Genomic DNA, 27,479 nt, shown 5'->3' with positions numbered 1-27,479 from the left:
CTCTATTGCTGGGTTTTGTGAAAGCTATGTTGGCGGTGAATAAATGGCGTTGTGTGTTTGGCTATTGTGGTGAGCTAATAGAAATATATATTGTGTTTTCGCTGTAAAACATTGGCTGGATTCACAATATGTTTATCTTTCATTTGCTGTACACCATGTATTTTTCATAAATGTTTTATGATGAGTATTTATGTATTTCACGTTGCTCTCTGTAATTATTCTGGCTGTTTTGGTGCTATTTGTGATGGTGGCTGCAATGTAAAACTACGATTTATACCTCAAATATGCACATTTTCGAACAAAACATAAATGTATTGTATAACATGATGTTATAAGACTGTCATCTGATGAAGTTGTTCAAGGTTAGTGATTAATTTTATCTCTATTTGTGGGTTTTGTGAAAGCTACCTATGCGGTGGAAACATGGTGAAAACATGGCGTTGTGTGTTTGGCTATTGTGGTGAGCTAATATAAATACATAGTGTTTGATGTAAAACATTTTAAAAATCGGAAATGATGGCTGGATTCACAAGATGTTTATCTTTCATTTGCTGTATTGGACTTGTGATTTCATGAAATTATATGATATCCCTGTCCCGTTAGGCTAGGCTATGCTAGTCAGCTTTTTTGATGAGGAGGATCCCGGATCCGGGAGAGAGAAGCGATTAACAAGAAATTTGTGGAGTGGTTGAAAAACAAGTTTTAATGACTCCAACCTAAGTGTATGTAAACTTCCGACTTCAACTGTACATGGATACTGCAGGGTCCATGAATCCCTTTCATTGATAATTACAGTGTGTGCATTCATGTGTGCGTACGTGTGTGTGTTCGTGTGACACTGTAGCTCTGAGTCAGGTCAGTTGAGGTGTGTTTATGTAAGCATGTGACTGTGCTTACAGAAGCCTTTGGCACATCATGCTGGCTGAGTGAGCAAGCGTGTCTCTCTCTCTCTCCTCGATAATGAGTAACTGTACACATATCCCTTAGGTAGGTCAAGCAGAGGGTGTTGTGTGTCTGACTGCACCCCTGTCCTCTGCCCTCTCCATATCCCTTGGGTAGGTCATGCGGGTTTGTAGGCTAGTGTGTGTGTGTGTGTGTGTGTGTCTGTAACCACATCACCTGACCACCATATCCTCTAGGCAGGTCAGGCAGTGTGAAAATTAGTGTGTATACATTAGTTATGTGAACGTGTGTGTGTGTTAGTGTACATGTTTGTGTGCAGGTCTTTGTATGCCGGTATGTTTTTGTGTGCGTCTCACCATATCCCTCTGGCAGGTCCGGCGGGGTGTGGAGGTGGGTCCTGCTCATGTAGTTCCTGTGTCTCTGGGAGCGGACGCGTCTCTCCTGGACCCGCGGGTCACTGCCACTGCTGGGCAGCACACCGATGGCCGCCCCGTTGGGTGTCATGACCGGCGTGTTCTCATCCACCACACAGCTGAGGGGCCGCCCGGTGGGGCTGGAGTACTCAGACGCCGGCCTGGAAAGGGGGGGGGGGGACACAAAGGTTGAAATAATATCTAAGAAAGTGTGCACATTTGATGGGGTATTGTTTGTGTGTGTGTGTGTGTGTGTGTAAATGTGTGACGGCGTCAGACTGTTTGTCCCCCTGCCTGTGTGTGTGTCTCAGTGGCAGTCTAGTCCATGAGAGTGGCAGGAAAGCAACTGATAAGATGACTGGTCAAAGGGAGCGAGAAAAGGAGACGAGAAAGAGCCCCCCCTCCACTCCCCCAGACCACTTTGTCTGGCCATCCAGGACCGCTGACGCCTTGGTTCTCCTTCGACAACTCCCCCCCCCACCGCTTTAACCGCTGCCTCACCCACCTCCTCTCCCCTAACCCAATCCCACAGCACACCCCTCCCGCTTAAAGAAAAATAGGAAGGCCAGCTCCAGAGGGGTCATTTATTTGTTTGCTTACTTCCCTATCGGCTCCACTGATACAGGGGCCAAGTAAGGAAGGCAACAGTTGTTCCAGGAGAAAGGTGGGCCAAGCCAAACCTGGCTGGCTCTATTTATGGGACTGAGCCTTTCAGGAAATTGATAGGAACTCACTCATTAGGCTGCCCAGTGACTGGTTTGTTTTCATTTACATTTAAGTCATTTAGCAGACGCTCTTATCCAGAGCGACTTACAAATTGGTGCATTCACCTTATGATATCCAGTGGAACAACCACTTTACAATAGTGCATCTAACTCTTTTAAGGGGGGGGGGTTAGAAGGATTACTTTATCCTATCCTAGGTATTCCTTAAAGAGGTGGGGTTTCAGGTGTCTCCGGAAGGTGGTGATTGACTCCGCTGACCTGGCGTCGTGAGGGAGTTTCCTTCTTTAAAAAAAAAAAAAAAAAAAGTTTTTCCTTTTACAATAGTGCATGGACGGCCAATTTTCTGGGGCAGCAAGGCACAATATACTACCAGACAAGCTTGAGGTTGTTGTTGTGGCATATAAGCAACGGTTTCCCTTAGGACTTAGATGGGAGAGGTTGGGTGCCCTTTTTAAGGGCAACGTAAGGAAGATAGACTAATAAACAGGCCAGAGGTGAAGAGGGAGGTTGATGATGTGTTGTATTATAAAGAATGTCTGGACTATTTATGTAAATTACAGATGATGGATTTGACCTTTGGTACTCAGTGTGTGAACAAACGGTCTGCTGGATGTTGGCTGCACTCCAGGGTCAGTAGCTTCCGAGGGAGATTCCATCTGGTGCAAAGGTAGGTGTGTGTATGTGTGTGTGTGTGTGTGTGTGTGTGTGTGTTGACGTACCGGGTGGGCCTCTCCCATTGCGTGGTGCGTGTGATGTGGTTAAGGTACTGGATCCGACCAGAGGCTGTTCTCCGCTCCTCCCAGCTGATTCAGACAGACGGACAGACACACAGGAAGATAGACACAGTGAGCAACAGACCAAGGAACAAGTATTTCCATATGCATTAGAATTGTTTTTATACAACCAGATTCAATATGCCCCTATTCCAACCAGATTCAGATCAACGTTCAAGCTAAACCTTATACAATAACAAATAACTACGTAAGAAAACTATGTAAATCTAATAGCTGATTTATGCTTGATCCGGCAATCCGGCTTGCAGAGGCCAAATCGAGCCCCTCACAAATTCTGTAACAACGCAGAGGGTTCCGTATAACATTGACATGACTGGTTGATGGTAGGTGGGGGCAGGATGTCCTGTATAAACACAAACTCACTTCCTTGACAACAGTTCTGCTCAACAGCTCTGCTACACAAAGTGAAATAAGTATGAATGCCCTGACTTAAAAGGCTGTACGGCCAACGCAGACACCGGATTGGCCATGCAGAGCCTCTCTCATTGGATACATGCAAACTGGTACATAATGTAGCTTTAGTCTTAAGAAACATCCGGAAGCCTTACCCATCAGGTAAATCATTATCAAACAGACGGCTGCAGTCCACCACGGGGCCTCCTGTGCCGATACGGTCTCTGGACTGTAGACTCACTGGAGACAGGAGACAACAGCAGCAGTTAGACCAATATCATGCAATGCTGTATAACTAAGAATGAGATTATCCTAATCGTAACCTGACCAAGGGAAACTCTCGACCCTAGGTGAACTGGGGCTCAGAGTTCTTCCTGGTCAGGTCACAGTCTGGAAAAGATCTCCAACACTAAAAGCAGTGTGTGGTGAGGTAAACCCAGAGTACTGTGACACCGGATCCAGAGAGCTCCGTCTGTGTTGTGCAAACAGACTCCGTGGAAACCTAAGAGGTCAAAGGTGGTTTTACTTAGAAACGAGACGACGAGCTACTCAGACAGTCATGGCTTTCCTTTCAGACAGTCCGATGATAGTGGCGAAACATCCACCAGACCTGTGGTTGTGTCAGACAGAACCACACCTCTGCTCCTCAGGCCAAAGTGTGTTTTTGTGTGTGCGTACTTGTGTGCGGTCCATAGCACTGCACAGATGTACTCACCAACTATCTGGCCTCTCACTGTGTCGTTGTCATTGGGGCCCAGCTTGTTCAGGTCCAGTCTCTGATCTGTGGGGTTAGAAGAGAACAATTGAATGAGCAAAGAATAACTTATTATTCCCCAAGGGAATTTCTAAAGCTTAATGGAATTATATCTGTCTGGCCTTAGCATTGAGTAAGCACAAGACAAACACTGCTATTACAATACTGCTATGTCATCACCACAAGAGCAACATCATACCAGCCAGCAGCATACTACCCTGCATCCCACTGATGGCTTGCCTCTGAAGCTAAGCAGGGTTGGTCCCTGGATGGGAGACCAGATGCTGCTGGAAGTGGTGTTTGGAGGGACAGTAGGAGGCACTCTTTACCTCTGGTTTAAAAAAAGATCCCAGGGCAGTAATTGTGGACATTTCCATGTGTAGGGTGCCATCTTTTGGAGGGGCATTAAACTGGTGTCCTGACTCCCTGTGGTCACTAAAGATCCCATGGCACTTATCATAAGAGTAGGGGTGTTAACCCCGGTGTTCTGGCTAAATTCCCAATCTGGCCCTCATACCATCATGTCCACCTAATCATCCCCAGCTTACAATTGGCTCATTCATCCCCCCCTCCTCTCCCCTGTAACTATTCCCCAGCTTGTTGCTTTAAATAAGAATGCATTCTCAGTCAACTTACCTGGTAAAATAAGGGTTAAAACACAATCCTCATACAACATACCACTTTCCCTTCAAAACAAGAGGTGAAGAAAACGTGAATACCTTGGACGACAAGAGAAATATGATGACAGATGACGACTAAGATAGTCAGAACACCACATCAAATCTGCCTACGAACAAGACCGTCAGCCAAAGGAAGGAGGCCTACACTAATAAAGGGGTCTCCATTTCACAGTGCAGGTTAAGCCCTGATCCCAGATCAGCCATAGCTGCTCTCCCTCTACTCATCCCAAAACATCCTAGACATATGTCAGCTCCTATTAGCTAACTCTTTGGTCTGGGTCAGGGGGAGCAGAAAGTGAGAGCACACCCTAGGTTGTTTCCAGACTACGGGAGACAGGTGGTGGTGGGGGGGGTGTCTTCCTGACAGACAGCACTGTACTGTGGATTGGGGATCTGTTCCGGATACGTGTCTAGACTAAACAGGGACGGCCTAGGGGTTACAAGGCTGGAATAGTAAGCAGCTTTCAGAGGAGTAAAAAAAAAAGAGACTAAGTGAAACTGTATCCTGGCCCTGCAAACATCTGAGGTGCATTTAAAAAACTAAAGGAAAGGGCGACGGGGGGGGGGGCAGGCTCAGACGAAAGGAAAGAGCAGGGGAATACAAAGGGTACGGGAACCAAATATACCACGAAAAAAAAGACACTGTCTACACAACATATGTAGGCTTAATTACCAGTGTATCAACAGTATACGTCTCTCTGTATACAAGTCTTGCCACCCAGACCGTGCAGACGATATAACACTAAAATGATTGATCCATGTATACATTCTATACATACTGTCCACCATCACAGACGCACCAAAAGCAGTTTACATAAACTGTGGTAAAATAAGACAACAAAAAGTTTACAAATGGCAGGCCTCAGGATTCTAACTAGGACAAAGGGCTCTGAGGTTAGTGTCCGTGCGTGTGTGTGTGATGCTACAGTAAGTTGCAGTACAGGAAGTTGGAGAGCTGTACCGGGCCAGACTGTTAGGAAACGGCGCGGCAGCAGAAGAAGAAGAGGCCCCTAGAGACTGTGGTGGCTGGACCACAGACAGACAGGCAGGCGGGGGCAGGTTATGTGAGGACTGGTGCTTTGCGACAGGCTGTCTCCTTTGTTGTCCACTTGTTGTCCACATCAGCAGCATCTACCCATACTGACTGACTGGCTTCAGTGCCACACTGTCTGACTGACAAGTTCTAGAGGACTCTCACCACTTAGGGAGAAAACCGCTGAGTGGTATAGATAGTTATACAGATATACTATAGACGGAGGGGTGAGGAAAGTAGGGCAGTTAGATGTACAATTAGGACTACATCATATCATAGGCAATATACTGTAAGTGGAGACAGCTAGTTTAACAGCCTAGCTAGCATCTTTAACCGTTAACTGTTATAGCGTGGCTGAAAAGAGCAATGCTCTATACCTACGGTTGTTCACTGCTAATGCTAGCAGCCGGGGTGGGACCCAGTCTGAATGCAGCAGCTAACGGCTAACAAGCCAGGTAAAACAAAGGAAATAGACTTTCCAGTAAGTACTCATAAAGAAGCAGTCACTGCAAGAGTAGAAAAGGGAGACAGCACGTCTACTTCACATACAGTTAGTCTGTGTCTGAAGAGACAGCAGGCCGGGTGTGTGTGTGTGTGTGTGTGTGTGTTTCCCTTCACGCTAGAGGTGGAAACCCCAGGGAGTGTGTTTGAGCTGGCACCGCCAGACATGGGCGAGACTCCCAACTCCCAGGAGCCCCCTATCCCGCTCTCGATGGCATCCGTCTCACCAGGCCAGGCAGCGCCAACAAGCTCCGTGCCCTAGCCAGCCAGACTGGCACTTGATACCCAGGGAGGGAGCGGGCAGAGCGGGGCAGCGACAGTGCCAGACTCCCAGATGGATGTCAATCAATAGGGTTTAATGGCAGGTGTGTGTGTGTGTGTGTGTGTAAGTAATAGGGCCTTCTAGGCAGTGGGGCAGGACAGAAACCTGTCTTGCCTTTGATGTGGTCTATAAATCAGATCATGCGTTGCGTACTCGGAGTGGAATAATGATGAATCAAGGGGGGAATGTGTGTCTGGGTTTGAGTCATCGTTGGGAGGTTTTTTGCTGTCTCACACTAGATAGACCACCGCTAGACAGACACACACTGTGTAAAGCACATTCACCTACATATTTACTCAAATGTACACGGGCACAAATTAATTATTGCTCTAATACATGCTTGAACGCACACACACACTTACAACCGGTGTCTTTGAGGCGGTTGATGGCGTTGGAGAGAAGGCGTACACAGCCCAGGAAGCCGGCCCCCTGCTTCTTGTGAATCTTCTTGTGGTTCCACACACTGATGGTGATGGAGTCAGACTTCCCAATGTACCTGTGGATGATAGAGACACAGTCCCTTTAATATGAGTCACTAAATACATAACAGACCAACCGATGTACCTGTGTGTGTGTGTGTGTGTGTGTGTGTGTGTGTGTGTGTGTGTGTGTGTGTGTGTGTGTGTGTGTGTGTGTGTGTGTGTGTGTGTGTGAATTTGAGCGAGGTAGTCGCTTTAATATGCATCTTAAGATCTTTAAATGCATCGCTTATAACACTGAGGCCCATCAGTGTGCTTTTGGAGTGCCGAGTCATTATCCCAGGGTAACAGCGAAGCTAATAGGGAGAGACATACATCTCATACACACACCTGCACATACATACATACATACATACCGAAGAGGATGACCTACTAAAGAAACAAGTGTGTACACAAAGACACATCACAGAACGTATGAAGGGGTTCTGAGGTCTAAATGACTCTGATTACAGTGTGCCAACTGTCCACGATGACGACGATGAAGCTGCTTGTCTGGCTATAAGGTCAGCCTAGTCATCATTAATCAGAGAGAGGAGAACCCCTCGTCTCCCCTCTCTCTCCTGCCCCACAGTCTCCCAGACAGACAGCACTTACAGTAACACACACACTGACTGGTCTAATTACAGCTTTCCCAACACTGCTGCCAACTCAGCCCTCCTCCATGGGTACGTATATATCATGACGGATTTCCAGGAGAAGGGTTTCCCAGAGCGCACATAGAAAATGCACATGGCCCAAACTGTTAAAGTGAGTGGGAAGAGGTTGTCTAGTCAGTTTTCAAATTTGCTCACACAGTGTCTCCTTTTGTCAATAGACAAGTCAGCTCAAATATCTGATACTAATATCACTGGCAACTGACGTCTGTGGACAATATAAATGCTGCCATTGAGGAGTATGTCTTTTTGCATAGTTCCGTCTTTAAAGGAGTGATGGACAGAAATGAAATAAAACTTTAATCTAAGCACATTAAATCTAATCTGTTTTTTTCCTCTTCATATTAAAAGCCTTGCATGCATTGTGGGTTGAAATTTCCACCTGCTGTCTGATCTAGATTTGGATAAAGGCTTCAAACCAAGCCACTCCACCTCTACACTGTGGTGGTAATGCATGGGCCAACAACATGATTTGGAGTGTGTGTGTGTTGCAAAACCAGGCTGGGTTTAAGGGGAAATGAGAGAGCAGACCAGACAGTGACCTAGCGTCTGGGGCTTTGAAAATGAGGACAGGTAAACACAATTTCCTCAGTCAAAATGACTTGAGGAAGACACACGTGTACACACACACACACCGTGATAAACACACGTTCACACACAAGCGCGCGCGCACACACGCATTTGTGAAACCATGTGCAGTCTGGCTTTGCAGGTAGAGCCCGTGATTAGAACAGTGCTTACCGCAGCAAATTAAGGAGGAGAAAAAAAACAGAGAGAGAGAAGAAAACCCACTTGTCCGTGCATACGGCTAAGTATAGCTATATGATAATACCACAGTATGGTAAGTAATACTTACAGAGCCTCAGTCTAGCTAGTCTGAAGAGCTTTTCATTTCCAGTGGGTGTAAGTAGGCCAATCAGATCTCGGATCAGTTTACTCTTCCAAATCCCTTACCTCATTAGGGTGGAACACTTAACCGGCCTTCGATTAGTTTCTAGGCTGATGATGCAACAAGTTAGCCAATTCACTGGTTTGTGACTAATGGTGACTGGTGAGCTGGGGTGGCACAATGGGAGACATCTAGTCATGCCATTTGGTGCACAGTCACGCCAGTCTCCCAGCTCAGACTGGGTTAGAAGTAATGAGGCTAGATATAGACATCTAGACTAATCAACGGCCCAGACAGACGACACCGTCACACTTCCTCCCCTGGCGGCTGGCGAAACCAGCTCTGCCTTCTGGGATGACAGCACGGCAGCCACCTGCTCTGGGTTTCCTGGGCCGCGAGGGACGAGCGATTAGGGAACCGGGTAGGGAGAGAGAGGAGGCTGGTGAGGAGGATAGCGTGGTCGGTGCAGTGAGTGGAGGAGTGTGAATGGTGAAAACCCAAATCAAGGCCTCTGAAAAGTACAACCGTCAATTGTATCAATTAACTTCTCTATAGAAATATGAAATACCGCCTTCTACTGTATAAATCAATCAAGGGCTCTAACATACAGTATGAAGCTAAAATGGGTCACATATTCACCCACATTGGTTCCTACAGAGGGCAGCGACAGCGCTTACGGGCCTTGTGCTCTAAAACAACCCCGTTACTATTCATGACGTCTCTAGCTTGCCTAAGGGATATACAGTGCATTAGCATCCCATTAGCATCCCATTGGGAGCTCCATCACCTGGCAGTCTCTAATGCAGCCTGCCCTGCTGCAGGCGCTAGACGCACCGAATATGAAAACAGAGCGAGGCAGAATGTATGCTCCTCAAGCTCCAAACACCGTCTGAACTAATACATGTTTTGACAGCCCTCTCTTTTCTGGTTCAATGGCCTCTGGCTACAAACGTATAGCTACATAAGTTACGCTGTAAATTGCAAAATCAATGACTATTAGTGAAAACTGCAACGACAAAACTCAGCCTGTTTTGCAGTACACAAGCACTAGTCAATGGGTGTGTCACACACTCCTTGACTGTGCCCTATTTCTTCAAAGTGTACACTCATACACTCAACCCCATGCATTTCAAACCAAAAGCATTGGATTGGTGTATTTCGCACACCAGTACCTTCCATGAATGTGCACATAGGGCGGATGAAGGATGTATTCTGCAGTAACTGTAATGGTCTGTAGTCCAGAGGGCTACACTACAGTAGCAGACCCACAGAGAGGGGGCTGCTGGGTAGGCTGTGTGCTGAGCACTTAGCTTGGCCTGGTGTGGAGGGAGGTGTGGAGAGCAATGGCAACCTGCCAGCCAACAGGCTGAGGCTGGGGCTGAAGGCTCCATCTGTAACTGTGCTACTTGTCATGTCAGCCATTTCCTGTGACAGAGCCCTGGGGTCAGGGGTCACTGGCAGGGGAGACTCCCCCAGGACCAGTGGAGAGGCGAGTGTTTGAAGACAAGCATGGCGGGGGGGGCAGGTGTGCAAACACACACAGAAAAATAGACACACAGCGAGAGATGGACAGAGACATCTACATGTGTGCGCAAAGCTAGCAAATATGCCTTCCCGCTGCAGTGCCAAACTTATGTTTTTTTTGTTCTTTTCTTTCTTGGGGACCTAATTGATGATGTAACTACATTCCCTGTATTATTCAATCTGTGCATAGTGGTTTGGTGCCAAGACACCCACATCTCTGCATAGTTTCCCAATGCTTTTGTAACACACACACACACACACACCTCTCTCCCCATGTCTAGCTTTCTCCTCACCCGCTCCCTCCCTTTACATCCCTCTCCTGTAACGCATTGCCAGTAGGTCCTTTGGGTCCGGTGGCGATTACTCCCTAGAAGAGCATGTAAAGCTTGCTGCTCAACATTCACAACACATGGCTCATTTCAGTCCAAATATTCAGTCGGACAGTCGCAATGGTTAGACTAGAGTTGCGTCTGAAATGGCACCCTATTCACTATAAAGTGCACTACATTTGACCAGGACTTTAGTCAAAAGTAGTGCACTACATAGGGAACAGGGTGCCATTTCAGACTAGCCTTAGAGTGAGCGTGCAGCCGCCCAGTTAAAAGGCCTCAAATGGTTTATGGTGGGTGTTCCTGCACATTAGCACGGGAAGGGAGGGTAGCCTGCTGCATTCCTCGCACGCTTATCATAGCAGCACATGGAGACGCCACAGCTTAGTCAATGAAACCAGAACAGTGTGATAACGTTGAAAACCATAGTCAACATGGGAGGTTGCGTTAGCAGTTGTCTGTGGTTCTTTGGCATCCATTATATAAAGTGGTTTCTTCAGGAGATGACAGTGAGTTCCACCAATTCCAGACCCTAGTCCATACACACGCCAGACGTTCCTCCTGCGGACGAGGTTATGCTACTACTTCCTACATAGGCACTTTTGAAGATCTGAAAGGATAAATTCCACCTTGCTGAGACAAGCTGGAACTAGGAAGACATGGTGAACAAGGGTTTATAGGTCTAAGGTGGTCCACCAGTTTAGAGTCTTCCCTGGTGACTTACAGGTCGTAATGTTGGTTCCACTTGGGGTCCAGCGTGTTCCTCACGGTGTCCGTGGAGTGGCATTGCCCCGAGCCGTCCACCACCACTTTGGCAAAGGGGTCAGGCAGCCCTGTGGAGGAGGAGCCAAAATGGAGGATTGTATTCACAACTGTGGATGGCATAGAAACAATGGAGTCAATGGAACTATATTCACAGTATGGTTCATTTATCTAGCATGGAAAAAGTGTTGATATGAAATGGAGATTTTATGTTGCAATTGGAGACAAAATGGAGGATGTGTGCCTGAATAAGTTTCTAGGTAACTGTATTCACAAGCTGATGGCATAGAAACAATGACTATGAACAGACCTAAATTCACATAATATTAATTATCTAACATGAAGATATGTTATAGCTGAAATTGGATAGAAAACATGAGCTGGCGCACACCCAGAGAAAATGATTTTAATGTAAAAGGTGCTGACTAACGGCGAATAAACTTTAAGCTATAAAAATAAAGAGAGTCGCAAACTCTATATATAAACTCCCAGTAATTTATTGGGTAAATCACCAACGTTTCAGCATCACCGTGCATCCTTCGAGGTGATGCTGACACGTTGGTGATTTACACAATAAATTACTGTGGAGTTTATATATAGAGTGTGCAACTCTTTTTATAGCTTATAGCTGAAATTGGAGCCAAAATGCAGGACAGGTATGCGCGCGTCAAAATGATAGTTTCTATTGAACTGCACTCAAATACAACAGCTGAGTCATAAGACGGCATACAAAACATTCATTGTCAACGGACCTTTATTTACACTGTGACTCATTCAGATAACATACATAGGAAATATTGTGTGTACATGTAGTTGTGCGAGCAGCTCAGAAGCATGTCTGTCCACGCCAGTCTATTAGACTCTGGAAATCTGATAAGGGACGGTACACACACACACTGCTACCGACCTACGCAAGATCAACATATCCCGCTCGTGTCATGTATAGTATAAAGACTTGGAATGGATTGATAGACTAGAGTAATGATGTGTATTTCAGTTGAGCTTATTCAGTAGTATTTGGAAACTAAATGTTGTTGCCAACTATTCACATCGGAGAGTTACAATGTTGCAATCACTAGGCAGCCAACTGCATATAGGAAACAGAGGTCTCAATAAATCCACGTATATCACACGTGACACGACCTCACGATAGTTCAAATTACAATAAACATAACATTTATTAACATCATCCAGGAGAACCGTATAGAGTGCGATATCATTTGAGCTTTGGAAACAAGTGCTTTCATAAATGCATGGCGCGGGCCTCGTTTCACATTAGCATTGTAATAAGCTTCCTCGCAATGAACCAGCCTTAATACATTTTGATTTATTTACATATCAAATTTGATTGTTCAACATCAGTTTGACGATTTCTCATTTTGTGGCCGCCTAGCGGATCCTCTTTCCACTGCTGTGGTGCTGATTTACAGCGGGAATGGGGAGTGGTGCGGCCCGGCCCAGTCATGACTAGAAGAGATCCAACTTTTGTCAAATTAAAGTCAGAAGTTGAATTGTTTTGTATTTTAGCTAACCCTAACTCTTTCCCTAACATTAACCTAATTTTCCCAACTTGCTACCAAAAGTCAAATCTGAAGTTAATTTGACAAAAACTGCCATGACCGACCGGCCGGCCCTGGTTTTCGTAGAAAGCCATGTTTAGTTAGTTATTAGGCTTACTTAAAATGTTCATACCTAGGCTAAATTAAATTAGAAAGGCTAGATTGTATTTGAAGACAGCTGTGTTTTGCTATTTATTAATGAAAGTGTTCATACAAATAGCCTATAGGTCAGGTCGTTCGCAAATTATATTATACAAATATGATATTTTGAAGTTGTGTTTTTCCTACACTAAATCTTTCAATCTAAAAAAAAAAAAATATTAATTGATGATTTATAGCAGGGATGAATATGCAACGGGTAATGTTTCGCTTTTCAATAAAACCTGTCACATTGGTACAAGAACATTGTTCTACTTTATTTACAGGCTCTTTTATATTCTGTTGAGAAGAATAACAATAATCTAAAATGTGATTTTGAGCCCCGTGGGTGGATGCCCTAATGAGTTACGCATATGGATGTCCGGGAAATTAAAATCTTGCCGGTCACGTTGTTCGGCACCAAGTTTTCCTAACGGAAACTTGGTATGCATACACACACACACGGACTGTGCTCCATAGAAATGACATACTGTGTGTGACTATAGTTAGGAGTGTGTGTTGCTCCAGGCAATGATACCTCCCACAGGTCAAACTTGTTGAGTCACATTCAACCCTATGCCATACTGGCAGAGGAAGCAGGGACTTCCCTCTGCAGGTGTGTGTGTGTGTGTGTGTGTGTGTGTGTGTGTGTGTGTGTGTGTGTGTGTGTGTGTGTGTGTGTGTGTGTGTGTGTGAATGCGTCATTTACAGGAAACTGTGCCTTAAAGCCCACAGTAATCCAATACATTCAAAGGAGATGTGCAACTGTAAAGCCTAAAGAATGTTCCAATTCGCTCTCATTTACCAAAATCCTACACTATGATAATTAGCCTACGAAGAGGACGTACCTGTGCTTTGTGTTCCAGAGGTATTTATTTGTGGCGAGTATCTCCGTCTCGCCATGATATAAAACTACACCAGATCCTCTGGCTTAAAGCCAATGTGAAGATAGTAAGATACAGAAACTCCACAGTTAACGACCGGGTAGCCTTTCACAGTCAGCCTAATGACCGAGTAACATTAAAATACTATTAAAACGACATTAATGGCTGCTCATCTGTGTCGGTCATAACAGCATGCGTCAGGCATTACTAGCTCATCACCGACGCTCTTCTACTTCATTGGATAGCATCGGGGACCAGCGTCGATGTGCATCATGTGTTCTATCTTTAATCTGTATTCGTCAGCCAATACTTCAGGCAGACTGAGCTCGTATGGGACTCCATCTACTGAAGGCTTCAAAGCCAGCCAGCTAGCTGACAATCCCATCCCAATGCACGGGGGGAGGACAGAAATAGCACCGATACAACAAAAAAATTGGTTACTACTCACGGAAGAAGTCTTTCTTTGACAAGTTCTTCGCACACAGCACTGGAAGAGAAGAGAAGAAACGTTAGATGAGTAAAATGATCGGTGTGGTACAATGGAAGAGCAATATTATGGAGTTTTAAATACAACGCAAAGCAGCTGTGGGGGGGAAAAACCCTATGATCTTACATATTAAATAAAACCAAAAGCACAAGAGACAGCATGTGGGTCAAATAGGGGCACTGTTAGAGCTATATGACTAGGCAAAGTCCTGTTTAGGCCTACACAAATAGCCTAAGCTACACTCCATTTCAATCCTTCACTCCAGGTATTTGGAGTCTGACAGCTATTATGAAATGAGAACCAACTTTAGCTTGGAATCTGACCCCTGCCAGTACCTTGGATTCCTGCTCTGAATCACAGACCTCTTTTGCGATAACCTCACTTTTGGATGGTGCTCCCTCAGAATGTTCAACAGCTCAATTATTGGAGGATTTCTGGCTTGGCTCTACTTTGTCGTCTTCATGGTTGCCCTGGGTAACCCCTGTTGTACGTCAGTCTGTCCGCCCATTACGAGCTAGCAGAGAGAGCAGTTAAAGAGGCTTCCCTTGTAAAATATTGAGCAGACAAGCATTCTTTCCAATACGGAGCGAATCCCTGAGGTAAGCATCGCAGCCAAGAGCCAACACACAATGGCTTCCAGAAGAGAAGCTAAGATGAGTTTCAGCAGCACTATGCCTAGCTCTCTCGCTCACGTACACAGTTCTCTCTACCATCTCTGTAAATCTCTCTCTCTCTCCTGGTGTAATAGGGTCCAGGTGAGCCAAAGTGGGCCAAAGTCATGAATGTCTTCCTAGTACTGCCAAGTTCTTATTGGGAGCAATAGAAACTCCGTTTGAGCAGTATACCGTATATACTGTATACTGGGGTATTTGGAAAAAGCCACCGGATGTTTTTCCAATACCGTCAACAAAAGTTTTTTAATAAATTGGAATATTTGTAGCTACTTAAGTAAATACCTGCAGTCAACTTGTGCAATATGTTAAGAGAAAAATAACATTACGTTCTTCATTTCACCCGTCACAGTATTATGAAGCTTATGGTACTCCCCAATCACATGGTGTTTGTTTACAAGCACACAATGACAAGAGACCGGAGCCTTCTGTGTCACTCACTGTTCTGCAGCATGCGCCAGGTGATCTAATTACAGAATGGAATTCACAACTAAATGTTTGCCAGCTAGATATCTTATAACTATTAGGTTAACTGTGCTAAATGCTCTGCAGTTCTGCATTTGGTTTGCTAATTTAGTAGCTAGTTAGCCAAGTGGTTAACTTCTTCCAAAATCAAGCATTCACTTGCTAACAGCAGAGAATCCCCTCCTGGATCAAGAGTCTTGCTGGATAATATTTAGTTAATTGTATAGTTTAGGTCAGAAACTGTACAAAATGTTCGCACTGCGCTCGTTAGCATTTAGTTAGCATTCTCTATGGGATTTTACATTTACTTGTTAGCTTTGCTAACCTCTGGATTACAGAGTATCAGTGGTGTTTGAAAACTGCACCCCTTGTATTCAGTGCCAATATTACAGAATATCCCAGTATGGCACAAGGTCGGTATGAAGGTATGACAATCTGGATACGGCCCAAGCCTAAAACTACATGACACACACACAGGCTACACTTAGTTCTACCCCCCCCATCCCCTCCCAGCAGCCAGATAGCAGGCTACTACCCAGCCAGGCCCCAACAGATTAGCCAGAGGAGTGGAAAGCCATTCCAAGGAGATGTTTCTGGACCCTGGAGGTACCCAGTTGGCCGGTCTCATCAAGACCACTGGTGCTGATTGGGGGATATTAGGGGTGGAACAGTGGAGCAATGGAGGGGGGGGGGGGGGAAGGGAATGTTGAGGTAAGGGTGTAGCAGCCCCAGCGTAGTCTATGAGTCTGACCTCCATGACTTCTTAGCTCACCACGAGCCTGGAGGAGTCTGGGCCAGAGTCTGATCCAGACAGATAGATAGATGACCCTGGAGAATGTGAGGACACAAAATGGAGGATGGGTGTCTGGGTCTCCTTCCATCATATCACTGCTGTGTCTCAGTGTCTAGGCTACTTTCCTATGCCCACAAAGTGACAGGTGAAATGTAACAGTCGAGATGAGAGATAGTACTTCATTAATCCCCAAGGGGAAATGATCGTCAAGGTATCCAACCTGTCTGGTATCCAACACCACAAAAAACGATTGACTCAGAAACACATTACTACACACTACACACGTACAACAATTGCCTACCTAAATTAGCGTAACTAAAACTCTCCCCATACTGACAAGAGACGGGAAAGGTATTTTCCCTTGCAGGCGCTGGGAGGACAGACTGGGGGGGGGGGGGGGGGGTATCCTTTACACAGGCGGTCCTGGGGAATGCACTGCTCTCAAAGCCCACCTCATTACTCAAAGCTGTGGTATGCACTCATTCTCAATGTCTGCAGTGTCTGTCACGACACACACTCATTTCAACGTCCCACAGACTCAACGGTCATTATTTATGCAGGGTGAGGAGTAGGGAGCAGGTGATGGGGCACTTTCCATTCCCATACCGCAACACACACACACTAGTTCTGGATGAGGTCAGAGAGTTGGTGGTTTGTGTGATTCTGTCTGTTTAGGGAAAGAAGAAAAGTGATAGCAGGGTGGGAAGTGGAACCAGTCTCACCATGGAGTTATGTATGGAGGCTGGGGGGAAGTGCACTAAGTACTGACAGCGTCATGATACTGCCAGGAAAAGCCAGTCTGTCACATTCACTGTCACACTTACCAGTCCCCAACAGACAGACTGCTGGGCCAGACAAACACACACACGTCCCGGAGACAACGTGAAAATTGATTACACTCAAGAATGTCGAGAGAGGAAAAGACAGCCACCAAAATACCACAGAAATGACACAGGGAAGCACGAAGCAAGGAAGTTACGGCTCAAATCACGCACGTTTAATCCGGAGACCAGGACAGCGACCAAAATTACACAGCCAATCGAACAGAATCACAACATCATGACACAGACAATCACAACACAAACCAATTTACACCGCGAAGACTAACAATCAGCTCGTCAGGGGAAATTACACAGTGAGAGCCGACAGTTTGGCTGTGAGCCAAGAACACAAGACAGACTAAACTGATCCTGCAGGGACCAAATGGACATGTTGTCAGGATGAAATGAGGAGAAAACGAGTATCATAAGAGGTCACAGTCTTGGCTAAAGCAAGTGTAGGCTTATATACTGAAAATGGATTTGTGATTTTAAACGCTAGCAACATGCTGTCAAAAGCTGATTCTAAGGAACACAAAATCCCACGAATTTCACAGTCAAATTGCTAAAAAAATATTAAAATAGCTTAGCCTTAGTGAATTAATCAGTCACTGTAAAGGTTAGTGACAGGCTGGATAGCCAGATCCTTAGAGTGCCCCTAACCACTGATACAGGGTAAGATATTTGTTCATTCCCGTAATGTTAAGGTTAGGATTATGACCTGGTTAAGGTTAGGATTACGACCTGGTTAAGGTTAGGATTACTCAGTGAAATCTCAGTGGGACATGTCACAGTCATAACCCATGGAGATGGAACTCGGGAGGTCGTAACCCATGGAGACCTGATCAACCCTGCGCCCTTCCATTCACCACACCGTAATAAAGTCGGTACCAGTAGATCTCCTTTTACCCTAATACTAATGGAGAAAAAGGGATTACCTGCGCCCTGCTCCAATGTCTGACCATGCTAAAATAAAAGCCTCTTTTCACCGATCACCACATCATTGACTTCCCAGATGCACTGTTACCGGGCAGAATTGGCCACAAAGCTGGATGAAGGGGATGTTATGTGAGAAGTGAAAGGGAACGCCAAAACTCAAGAATTTCTCTTATGTGAGCGGCTTCTCATCAAATATGGATACCATTTCAAATTCTAGAAATTCTAAAACGGGAGACACCAGACACGATTCTTGTCGAGAACATTAATTCAGATGAATGCTGAAGTTCTGCCTTTGAAGAGGCCTATACCTCCCCATCATCTTCCAGACGTAAACACCAAGTTTAGTTTTTGTGGAACCCTGCCGAGTAGAGCAATCATAGGGTGTCAAGGCGTGTACTTCCATGCCTCTGAAAGCAACTGTGCATGCCAAGGGGATATCTTGATTGTGTAAGTGTGTGTCCACTCCACACACACACACACACACCTCTGATAATAGTGTGAAGGCCTAGATAACATATGGCACTACGGACCACCCTCATGAGAGCCGTGCTGTGAGAGACTTCAAGCCTCTTAAACTCCATTTGACCTCTCTGGGTGAAGCTACACTCAGACAGAATACGTATCTAACATGCAAAGATGTTATGGAAGCGTCTAGATAGGAGAGGAAGTAGCACTCACACCGTCTTTAACACTAGACAGCTGTCTGTTGCGTCTCCTTCACACCAACATGCTGCATTATTAATAAACTGGTGAACTTTTCACCCCCGAAACTAAGCCATCCCCAATTCCTCAGTTCAGTTGAACTTTTCAACCCGGGATGGTTTACGTTTTCTGGAAAGTAATCTCAGCGATTGACTTCATAGGCAACACTTTTTGATAATGAGTGGGGATACAGAATTAAATGGCGTGATCGGGGTTGGGAAACGTCAAGATGACAACCTTTCTGTACAGTAGCTTACAGGTCTACTGCCTAATACATTAGATATTATTTGAAGAAATGAATCAACATCTATTTCAAAATAGGCGGCGGAAGAAATGGCAGCAGTTTTACCGGCGCCCAACCAATTGTGCTATTATGTGTTTGTTTTTTTTGCAACTTATTTTTTACATAATATTTCTGCAACCATATCTTATGGCACTAAAAGAGCTTCTGGATATCAGGACAGCGATCACTCACCTCAGATTAGATCAATATTATAATATCCTAACAACGGGACATCAAAAACTTAATATACTATGTTTCACGGAATCGTGGCTGAATGACGACATGGATATTCAGCTAGTGGGATATACGCTGCATCAGCAAGATAGAACAGCACACTCCGGTAAGACGAGGGGGCGGCGGTCTGTGCATATTTGTAAACAGCTGGTGCACGAAATCTAAGGACGTCTCTAGATTTTGCTCGCCTGAAGTAGAGTATATTGTGATAAATTGCAGGCCACACTACCTGCCTAGAGAGTTTTCAGCTATACTTTTCGTGGCTGTTTATTTACCACCACAGACAGATGCTGGCACTAAGACCGCACTCAGTCAGCTGTATAAGGAAATAAGCAAACAGGAAACCACTCACCCGGCACAGCTAGTGGCCGGACACTTTAATGCAGGGAAAGTTAAATCAGTTCTACCAAATTTCTATCAACATGTTAAATGTGTAACCAGAGGCGGAAAAAATTCTAGATCACCAGTACACACACAGAGACGCATACAAAGCTCTCCCTCGCCCTCCATTTGGTAATGAAGCAGGACTGTTTTGCTATCACAGACTGGAACATGTTCCGGGATTCTTCCGATGGCATTGAGGAGTACACCACATCAGTCACTGGCTTTATCAATATGTGCATCGAGGACGTCGTCCCCACAGTGACTGTACGTACATACTCTAACCAGAAGCCATGGATTACAGCAACATTCGCACGGAACTAAAGGGTAGAGCTGCCGCTTTCAAGTTGCGGGACTCTAACCCGGAAGCTTACAAGAAATCCTGCTATGCCCTGCGACAAACCATCAAACAGGCAAAGCGTCAATACAAGGCTAAGATTGAATCACACTACACAGGCTCCGACGCTCATCTTATGTGGCAGGGCTTGCAAACTATTACAGACTACAAAGGGAAGCACAGCCGCAAGCTGCCCAGTGACACGAGCCTACCAGACGAGCTTAATGACTTCTATGCTCGCTTCGAGGCAAAGCAACACTGAGGCATGCATGAGAGCATCAGCTGTTCCGGACGACTGTGTAATCACACTCTCCGTAGCCGACGTGTGTAAGACCTTTAAACAGATCAACATACACAAGGCTGCGGGGCCAGACGGATTACCAGGACGTGTTCTCCGGGCATGTGCTGACCAACTGGCAGGTGTCTTCACTGACATTTTCAACATGTCCCTGATTGAGTCTGTAATACCAACATGTTTCAAGCAGGCCACCATAGTCCCTGTGCCCAAGAACACAAAGGCAACCTGCCTAAATGACTACAGACCCGTAGCACTCACGTCCGTAGCCATGAAGTGCTTTGAAAGGTTGGTAATGGCATACAACAACCCCTCTTTTTACCCTGCTACTCTGTTTATCATATATGCATAGTCACTTTAACTACACATTCATGTACATACTACCTCAAATTGGGCCGACCAACCAGTGCTCCCGCACATTGGCTAACCGGGCTATCTGCATTGTGTTCCACCCACCTCTTTTACACTACTACTACTCTCTGTTCATCATATATGCATAGTCACTTTAACCATATCTACATGTACATACTACTCAATCAGCCTGACTAACCGGTGTCTGTACGTAGCCTTGCTACTTTTATAGCCTCGCTACTGTATATAGCCTGTCTTTTTACTGTTGTTTTATTTCTTTACATACCTATTGTTCACCTAATACCTTTTTTGCACTATTGGTTAGAGCCGGTAAGTAAGCATTTCACTGTAAGGTCTACACCTGTTGCATTCGGCGCACGTGACAAATAAACGTTGATCTGATTTGAGCATTAGGTAGGCAGCTATGTATTTTACAAAACAGAATAGGCTGCAGCTTCCATGGGTTAAAGCAGCGTTTCCCAAACTCAGTTCTCGTTTTGGGTTTTGCCCTAGCACTACACAGCTGACTCAAATCAAAGCTTGATGATTCGTTTATTATTTGAATCAGATGTGTAGTGCTATGGCAAAAAAAAAAAAACATGCAACCCTTGGGGTCCCAAGGACCAAGTTTGGGAAACTGAGGTGACCACTTCTCAGCCCAGCCTGAGGACCAAGCGTTCTCAGATGTTGACCTGGGAAACAGGGGTCAGTGGAGCCTCTTGTAAACACAGAACCTGCTGACAGCCCATGTCAAACTAGCAGGAATCCTCTTTATAAGCCTTTTCTGAAGGGGATACCCTGAAGATCACGATTCCCTAACCCTCTCCTTCACATTTTTTGTTTTTAACCTAAACTGGCACATCAGATTCAATTAGTCAACTAATCATCAAGCCTTTGACTAATTGAAACAGGTGTGCCAGTTTAGGGTTAAAACAAACATTTGAAACATCTGGGGGGCCCAAGGAGAGGGTTTGGAAACCCTGCTGTAGATGGTCACTCCTAAAAACGTGATTTATGCTTGATCCGGAAATGCAGTGCGGAGGCTCCGTACGGAGGGTGTGACGCAACCACCATAATGTTTGCACAGGTTTGACTAGGCCTACCTCCTGGCCAAACCAGTAAAGAGAGGGTTAACAACGTTATCTTCCAACTGAGGGTGAGGAGGCAAGAGACAGTGGCCACAATACACTGTCCACACACTGAGACATCACCATCCATCACAGAGTTCAACCCAGAGCTCCTCTCCCCTCCATTATGAGTTATACCTGAGGGCCACGTCACTGCATGCAGACCGTCATCCGACTACTTACTCAAGAGTATTGAAGTAGCCAAGGTCATTGATCTCACTGTCTGAAACAATAGCCATTGTGGATGGTGGATGTGGACCTTAGCCCTGGATGAGGGCTAAAGGGTCATTATAGGGCCAGGAGTGTTTCCTGAACAGCCTGACCACGAAAAGCTCTGTCCCTCTGGCAGACACAGGTCAGAAATTCTCCCTCTGTCTCTTTGCTGACAGTGTACCTCACTATAAGCTTTGTGAAGTCGAGTGGGGACCATATGTTGCAATAAGCCGATTCTAAAAAAAGGGACACATCCACATTGCACAGAGGAATAATGTTCAAACAGCCTTGTAGGACATCTGTGTTGTCCAACATGATGAAATTTGGATAAGTGAGTCCAATGAGGGAACTAACTACAATCACCCCAGGCCTCTTAAATTCTGATTATGGTATGATGAAACCATACCGGGCTAAACCACCCTGAGCCAAAGGTTTGTGGCTGCCTGGTAGCTGGGGGAGATTGCGTGACTGGACAAGTCTCCCACAGTCAACTAGGCCATTTTCTGGTCCATTTGTTCACATTAGAATACAATTGCTGGCGGGCTGAGAAGCGATTGCAGTGAAGCGATTGCAGCCAAAAGGGCCGATCAGCCTCCAAAGAGGCCTTATTGTTGGTAGAGCAATGCCTAGATAGTAGAGCCTCAAACCATGAGAGGACTGCTTATAGTATTGAAGTGACTTCATCCCTGCAGTCAGCATTCTAAAAATCCCATCATCCAGTTGAGGAGCAACAACTTACAAGTTATTTTTATGCCTAATGCATGCTTTCTAAATGATTTATGCTAACATCTGCTTGTAGGCTATTTCAATTTCAGTCCAGTTCAAATAGGCCTATTGGCTGTGCCATTTTACATCCTCTAGCTCTTGGTGTGACTAGACACTGTCAAACGTAATCCCATACAGTGTGTCCATAGAGGGCTGACATTGAGAGAAAACTGCACCATATTGACAGTCTGCATCTGGATGGACAAGTAAAATGTGCTTTAGGGAAGCTTTTAGAGTATTGTCTTTTCAAACTATCAAAGAAAAATATTGTGTAAGAAAGACTGTCAACAATTTAAAAAATGTAATTTACACAAAATTCTTGCAACCAATAGAATGTCATATACAGTTGAAGTCGGAAGGTTACATACACTTAGGTTGGAGTCATTAAAACTCGTTTTTCAACCACTCCACAAATTTCTTGTTAACAAACTATAGTTTTGGCAAGTCGGTTAAGACATCTACTTTGTGCATGACACAAGTAATTTTTCCAACAATTGTTTACAGACATATTATTTCACTGTATCACAATTCTAGTGGGTCAGAAGTTTGCATACACTAAGTTGACTGTGCCTTTAAACAGCTCGGAAAATTCCAGAAAATGATGTCATGGCTTTAGAAGCTTCTGATAGGCTAATTGACATAATTTGAGTCAATTGGAGGTGTACCTGTGGATGTATTTCAAGGCCTGCCTTCAAACTCAGTGCCTCTTTGCTTGACATCATGGGAAAATCAAAAGAAATCAGCCAAGACCTCCACAAGTCTGATTCATCCTTGGGAGCAACTTCCAAACACCTGAAGGTACCACGTTCATCTGTACTAACAGTAGTACGCAAGTATAAACACCATGGGACCACGCAGCCGTCATACCGCTCAGGAAGGAGACGCGTTCTGTCTCCTAGAGATGAACGTACTTTGGTGCGAAAAGTGCAAATCAATCCCAGAACAGCAAAGGACCTTGTGAAGATCCTTAATTAAGGAAACAGGTACAAAAGTATGTATAACCACAGTAAAACGAGTCCTATATGGACATAACCTGAAAGGCCACTCCGCAAGGAAGAAGCAACTGCTCTAAAACTGCCATAAAATAGCCAGACTACAGTTTGCAACTGCACATAGGGACAAGATCGTACTTTTTGGATTAATGTCCTCTGGTCTAATGAAACAAAAATAGAACTGTTTGGTCATAATGACCATCGTTATGTTTGGAGGAAAAATGGGGAGGCTTGCAAGCCGAAGAACACCATCCCAGCCGTGAAGCACGGGGGTGGCAGCATCATGTTGTCGGGGTGCTTTGCTGCAGGAGGGACTGGTGCACTTCACAAAATAGATGGCATCATGAGGTAGTAAAATTATGTGGATATATTGAAGCAACATCTCAAGACATCAGTCAGGAAGTTAAAGCTTGGTCGCAATTGGGTTTTCCAAATGGACAACGACACCAAGCATACTTCCAAAGTTGTGGCTTAAAGACAACAAAGGTATTGGAGTGGCCATCACAAAGCCCTGACCTCAATCCCATAGACAATTTGTGGGCAGATAAAGCATGTGTGAGCAAGGAGGCCTACAAACCTGACTCAGTTACACCAGCTCTGTCAGGAGGAATGGGCCAAAATTCCCCCAACTTATCGTGGGAAGCTTGTGGAAGGCTACCCAAAACATTTGACCCAAGTTAAACAATTTAAAGGTAATGCTACCAAATACTAATTGAGTGTATGTAAACTTCTGACCCACTGGGAATGTGATGAAAGAAATAAAAGCTGAAATAAATAATTCTCTACTATTATTCTGACATTTCACATTCTTAAAATAAAGTGGTGATCCTAACTGACCTAAGACAGGGAATTATTACTAGGATTAAATGTCAGGAATTGTGAAAAACTGAGTTTAAAACTATTTGGCTAAGGTGTATAAACTTCTGACTTCACATGTATATGGGGGATACAAACATCCCAGCTCTACAGATTTTGCTGCAAAGAGATCATTTGTTTTGGAAAATTAGATCATTTGTTTTGGTACTGTTCATATGTAGCTTGTTTTTGGTCGCAGGTTCAGGAATGGCTGAAAAATTTTAACATTTACCTGGAGCTAACTCTGCAAATAGCACTGCTGGGTGATTAGAAAAGTCATACCGTCAACCGATCAATAATACTCATAGCAAAACAATGTATCTTTAATTTACAATCTGTAGAAACTATCAGAATAGAAAGGTTCAGAACTTTTGTGAAACATAACAGCACAGTTGAAAAATATATGGCAAATATAAATCAAAACTGGATGGTGTTCAGAGATAGATTGGAGGGGTTAAGTGGTGCTGAAGGGTGGGTCTAAAAATAAGAAAACTAAATGCAAAATATACTGTGAACATAAAATGTATATAGGTATAGAACTTTCGTGAAACAGCACAGTTGGAAAATATACAGTAAATTTGGACACACTTACTCATTCAAGGGTTTTTCTTAATTTTTTGCAATTTCTACATTGTAGAATAATAGTGAAGACATCAACATTATGTAATAACACATATGGAATCATGTAGTAACCAAAAAAAAAGTGTTATATCAAAATATATTTTATACTTTAGATTCTTCAAAGTAGCCACCTTTTGCCTTGATTACAGCTTTGCACACTCTTGGCATTCTCTCAACCAGCTTCATGAGGTAGTCACCTGGAATGCATTTCAGTTAACAGGTGTGCCTTGTTAAAAGTTAATTAGTGGAATATCTTTCCTTTAATATAGACTTGGTATTTTACCAAATAGGGCTTTCTTCTGTATACCACAACTACCTTGTCACAACACAACTGATTGGCTCAAACGCATTAAAGAAGTTAAGAAATTCACACAAAAAAATATATATAGTGGATTGCATTGATGAAGCCACAATCTGCAGTATTAAAGCTTATCTACCCACAAAAAAAGGGGAAAAAATAAATTAAAAAAGGACAGTGAACACAACATTGTTTCCCACGTGAATCGCAAACTTGCGTTTCCATCCCTCAGCTCTCTACTGCCATGCTAAATTACATAAATTCGCACATTAGCTTCTATAAATGTTGTGGCGGTACTAAATATTAGCACGGTCAATACACTGCGGCTAAGAAGCTGTTTAGAAGGAAGTTTTCTACTTTGGGGCACGGAAGCATGAAACATTGAAGGAATTGCCAGCAACATGAATAGCCTATAAGCTAGGCTAAGTGCAGTAAAATGTAGCCTAGCCTAACTTAATGAAAGGCAAAGTAACAATTCAAATTACATTAGAATGTTATTTTATTCCTATATGGAATTATGTTTTAATGAAAAATGAAAAGCTGAAATGTCTTGAATCAACCCCTTTGTTATGGCAAGCCTAAATACGTGGTGTAAAAGGTGTAAAAATGTGCTTAACAAGTCTAATAATAAATTGCATGGACTCACTCTGTGTGCAATAATAGTGTTTGACATGATTTTTGAATGACTACCTTATCTCTGTACCCCACACATATAATTATCTGTAAAGTCGCTCAGTCAGCCAAAGACCAAGGAGGTTTTCCAATGCCTCGCAAAGAAGGGCACCTACTGGTAGATGGGTAAAAATGTCAAAAGCAGACACTGAATATCCCTTTGAGCATGGTGAAGTTATTAATTAGACTTTGGATGGTGTATTAATATACCAAGTCACTACAAAGATATAGGTGTCCTTCCTAACTCAGTTGCCGGAGAGGACGGAAAAATCTCAGGGATTTCACAAAGAGGCCAATGGTGACTTTAAAACAGGTGCAGAGTTTAAGGCTGTGCTATGAGAAAACTGAGGATGGATCAACAACATTGTAGTTACTCCACAATACTAACCTAATTGACAGAGTGAAAGGGAGCCTGTACAGAATAAAAATATTCCAAAACATGCATCCTGTTTGCAACAAGGCACTAAAGTAATACTGCAAAAAATGTGGCAAGACAATTCACTTTTTGTCCTGAATACAAAGTGTTATTGTATTTGCCACAAACTCCATATTTTCAAACATAGTGGTGGCTGCATCATGTTAAGGGCATGCTTGTAATCGTTAAGGACTGGGGAGTTTTTCAGGATAAAAATAAACATAATGGAGCTAAGCACCGGTAGAATCCTAGAGGAAAGCCTGGTTCAGTCTGCTTTCCACCAGACACTGGGAGTTGAACTCACCTTTCAGCAGGACAATAACCTAAAACAAGGCCAAATCTACACTGGAATGGCTTACCAAGAGGACAGTGAATGTTCCCGAGTGGCCAAGTTAGTTTTGACTTAAATCTACTTGAAAATCTATGGCACTAGCAATGATGAAAACTATGACAGAGCTTGAAGAATTTAAAAAATAAAAATGTAAAAATGTTGCACAATCCAGGTGTGGAAAGCTCTTAGACTTACCCAGAAATACTCACAGCTGTAATCGATGCCAAAGGTGCTTCGGCAAAGTATTGAATCAGGGGTGTGAATACTTATGTTAATTAGATATTTCTGAATTTCTTTTCAATCATTTGCACACATTTCTAAAAACATTTTCATTTTGTCATTATGGGGTATTGTGTGTAGATGGGCGAGAGACAATTATTTCATCCATTTTGAATTCAGGCTGTAACTTAATGTGGAATAAGTCAAGGCGTAGGAATACTTTCTGAAGGCACTGTATGTGGAATCTTTACAGCCATCTATACAGTCAGACATTACCCTGTCAACTCAACTGTATATTAGCATGAGACAGAACACTGACCCAACGTTAGTTCAGCTATTGACCCCCCTTGGATTGGGATAGGATAAGCTGAATGTTCTAGACTTCTAGTCTGAAGAGCTTTGGCGACACTGTGTGAAAAGACTATGACAACGTGGGCTGGGATGGAAAACTACTGAGAAGGGGGAAGGACAGGCTGCTTG

General features: G+C 44.2%; 1 protein-coding gene across 4 annotated transcripts in view; it reads right to left on the bottom strand.

Annotated features, from left to right (window-relative positions):
* The window catches only part of LOC139567547 (E3 ubiquitin-protein ligase SMURF2-like), a 70,593-nt gene that overhangs the window by 27,266 nt on the left and 15,848 nt on the right, over positions 1 to 27,479 (bottom strand). For 2 of the 4 annotated variants that reach the window (XM_071388891.1, XM_071388892.1), the window contains exons 2-8: positions 14,184 to 14,222; positions 11,117 to 11,264; positions 6,881 to 7,014; positions 3,944 to 4,009; positions 3,384 to 3,468; positions 2,761 to 2,844; positions 1,260 to 1,477 (exon numbers count right to left, since the gene is read on the bottom strand). In XM_071388891.1, the coding sequence (XP_071244992.1) occupies positions 1,260 to 1,477; positions 2,761 to 2,844; positions 3,384 to 3,468; positions 3,944 to 4,009; positions 6,881 to 7,014; positions 11,117 to 11,264; positions 14,184 to 14,222 (774 nt within the window). The remainder of the gene's footprint in view (positions 1 to 1,259; positions 1,478 to 2,760; positions 2,845 to 3,383; positions 3,469 to 3,943; positions 4,010 to 6,880; positions 7,015 to 11,116; positions 11,265 to 14,183; positions 14,223 to 27,479) is intronic. The other 2 variants (XM_071388894.1, XM_071388893.1) reach the window with 1 other exon arrangement.

This window comes from Salvelinus alpinus, chromosome 2 (assembly GCF_045679555.1).
Source record: "Salvelinus alpinus chromosome 2, SLU_Salpinus.1, whole genome shotgun sequence".
Lineage (NCBI taxonomy): Eukaryota > Metazoa > Chordata > Actinopteri > Salmoniformes > Salmonidae > Salvelinus > Salvelinus alpinus.
This window is presented reverse-complemented; position numbering and strand designations above follow the sequence as displayed.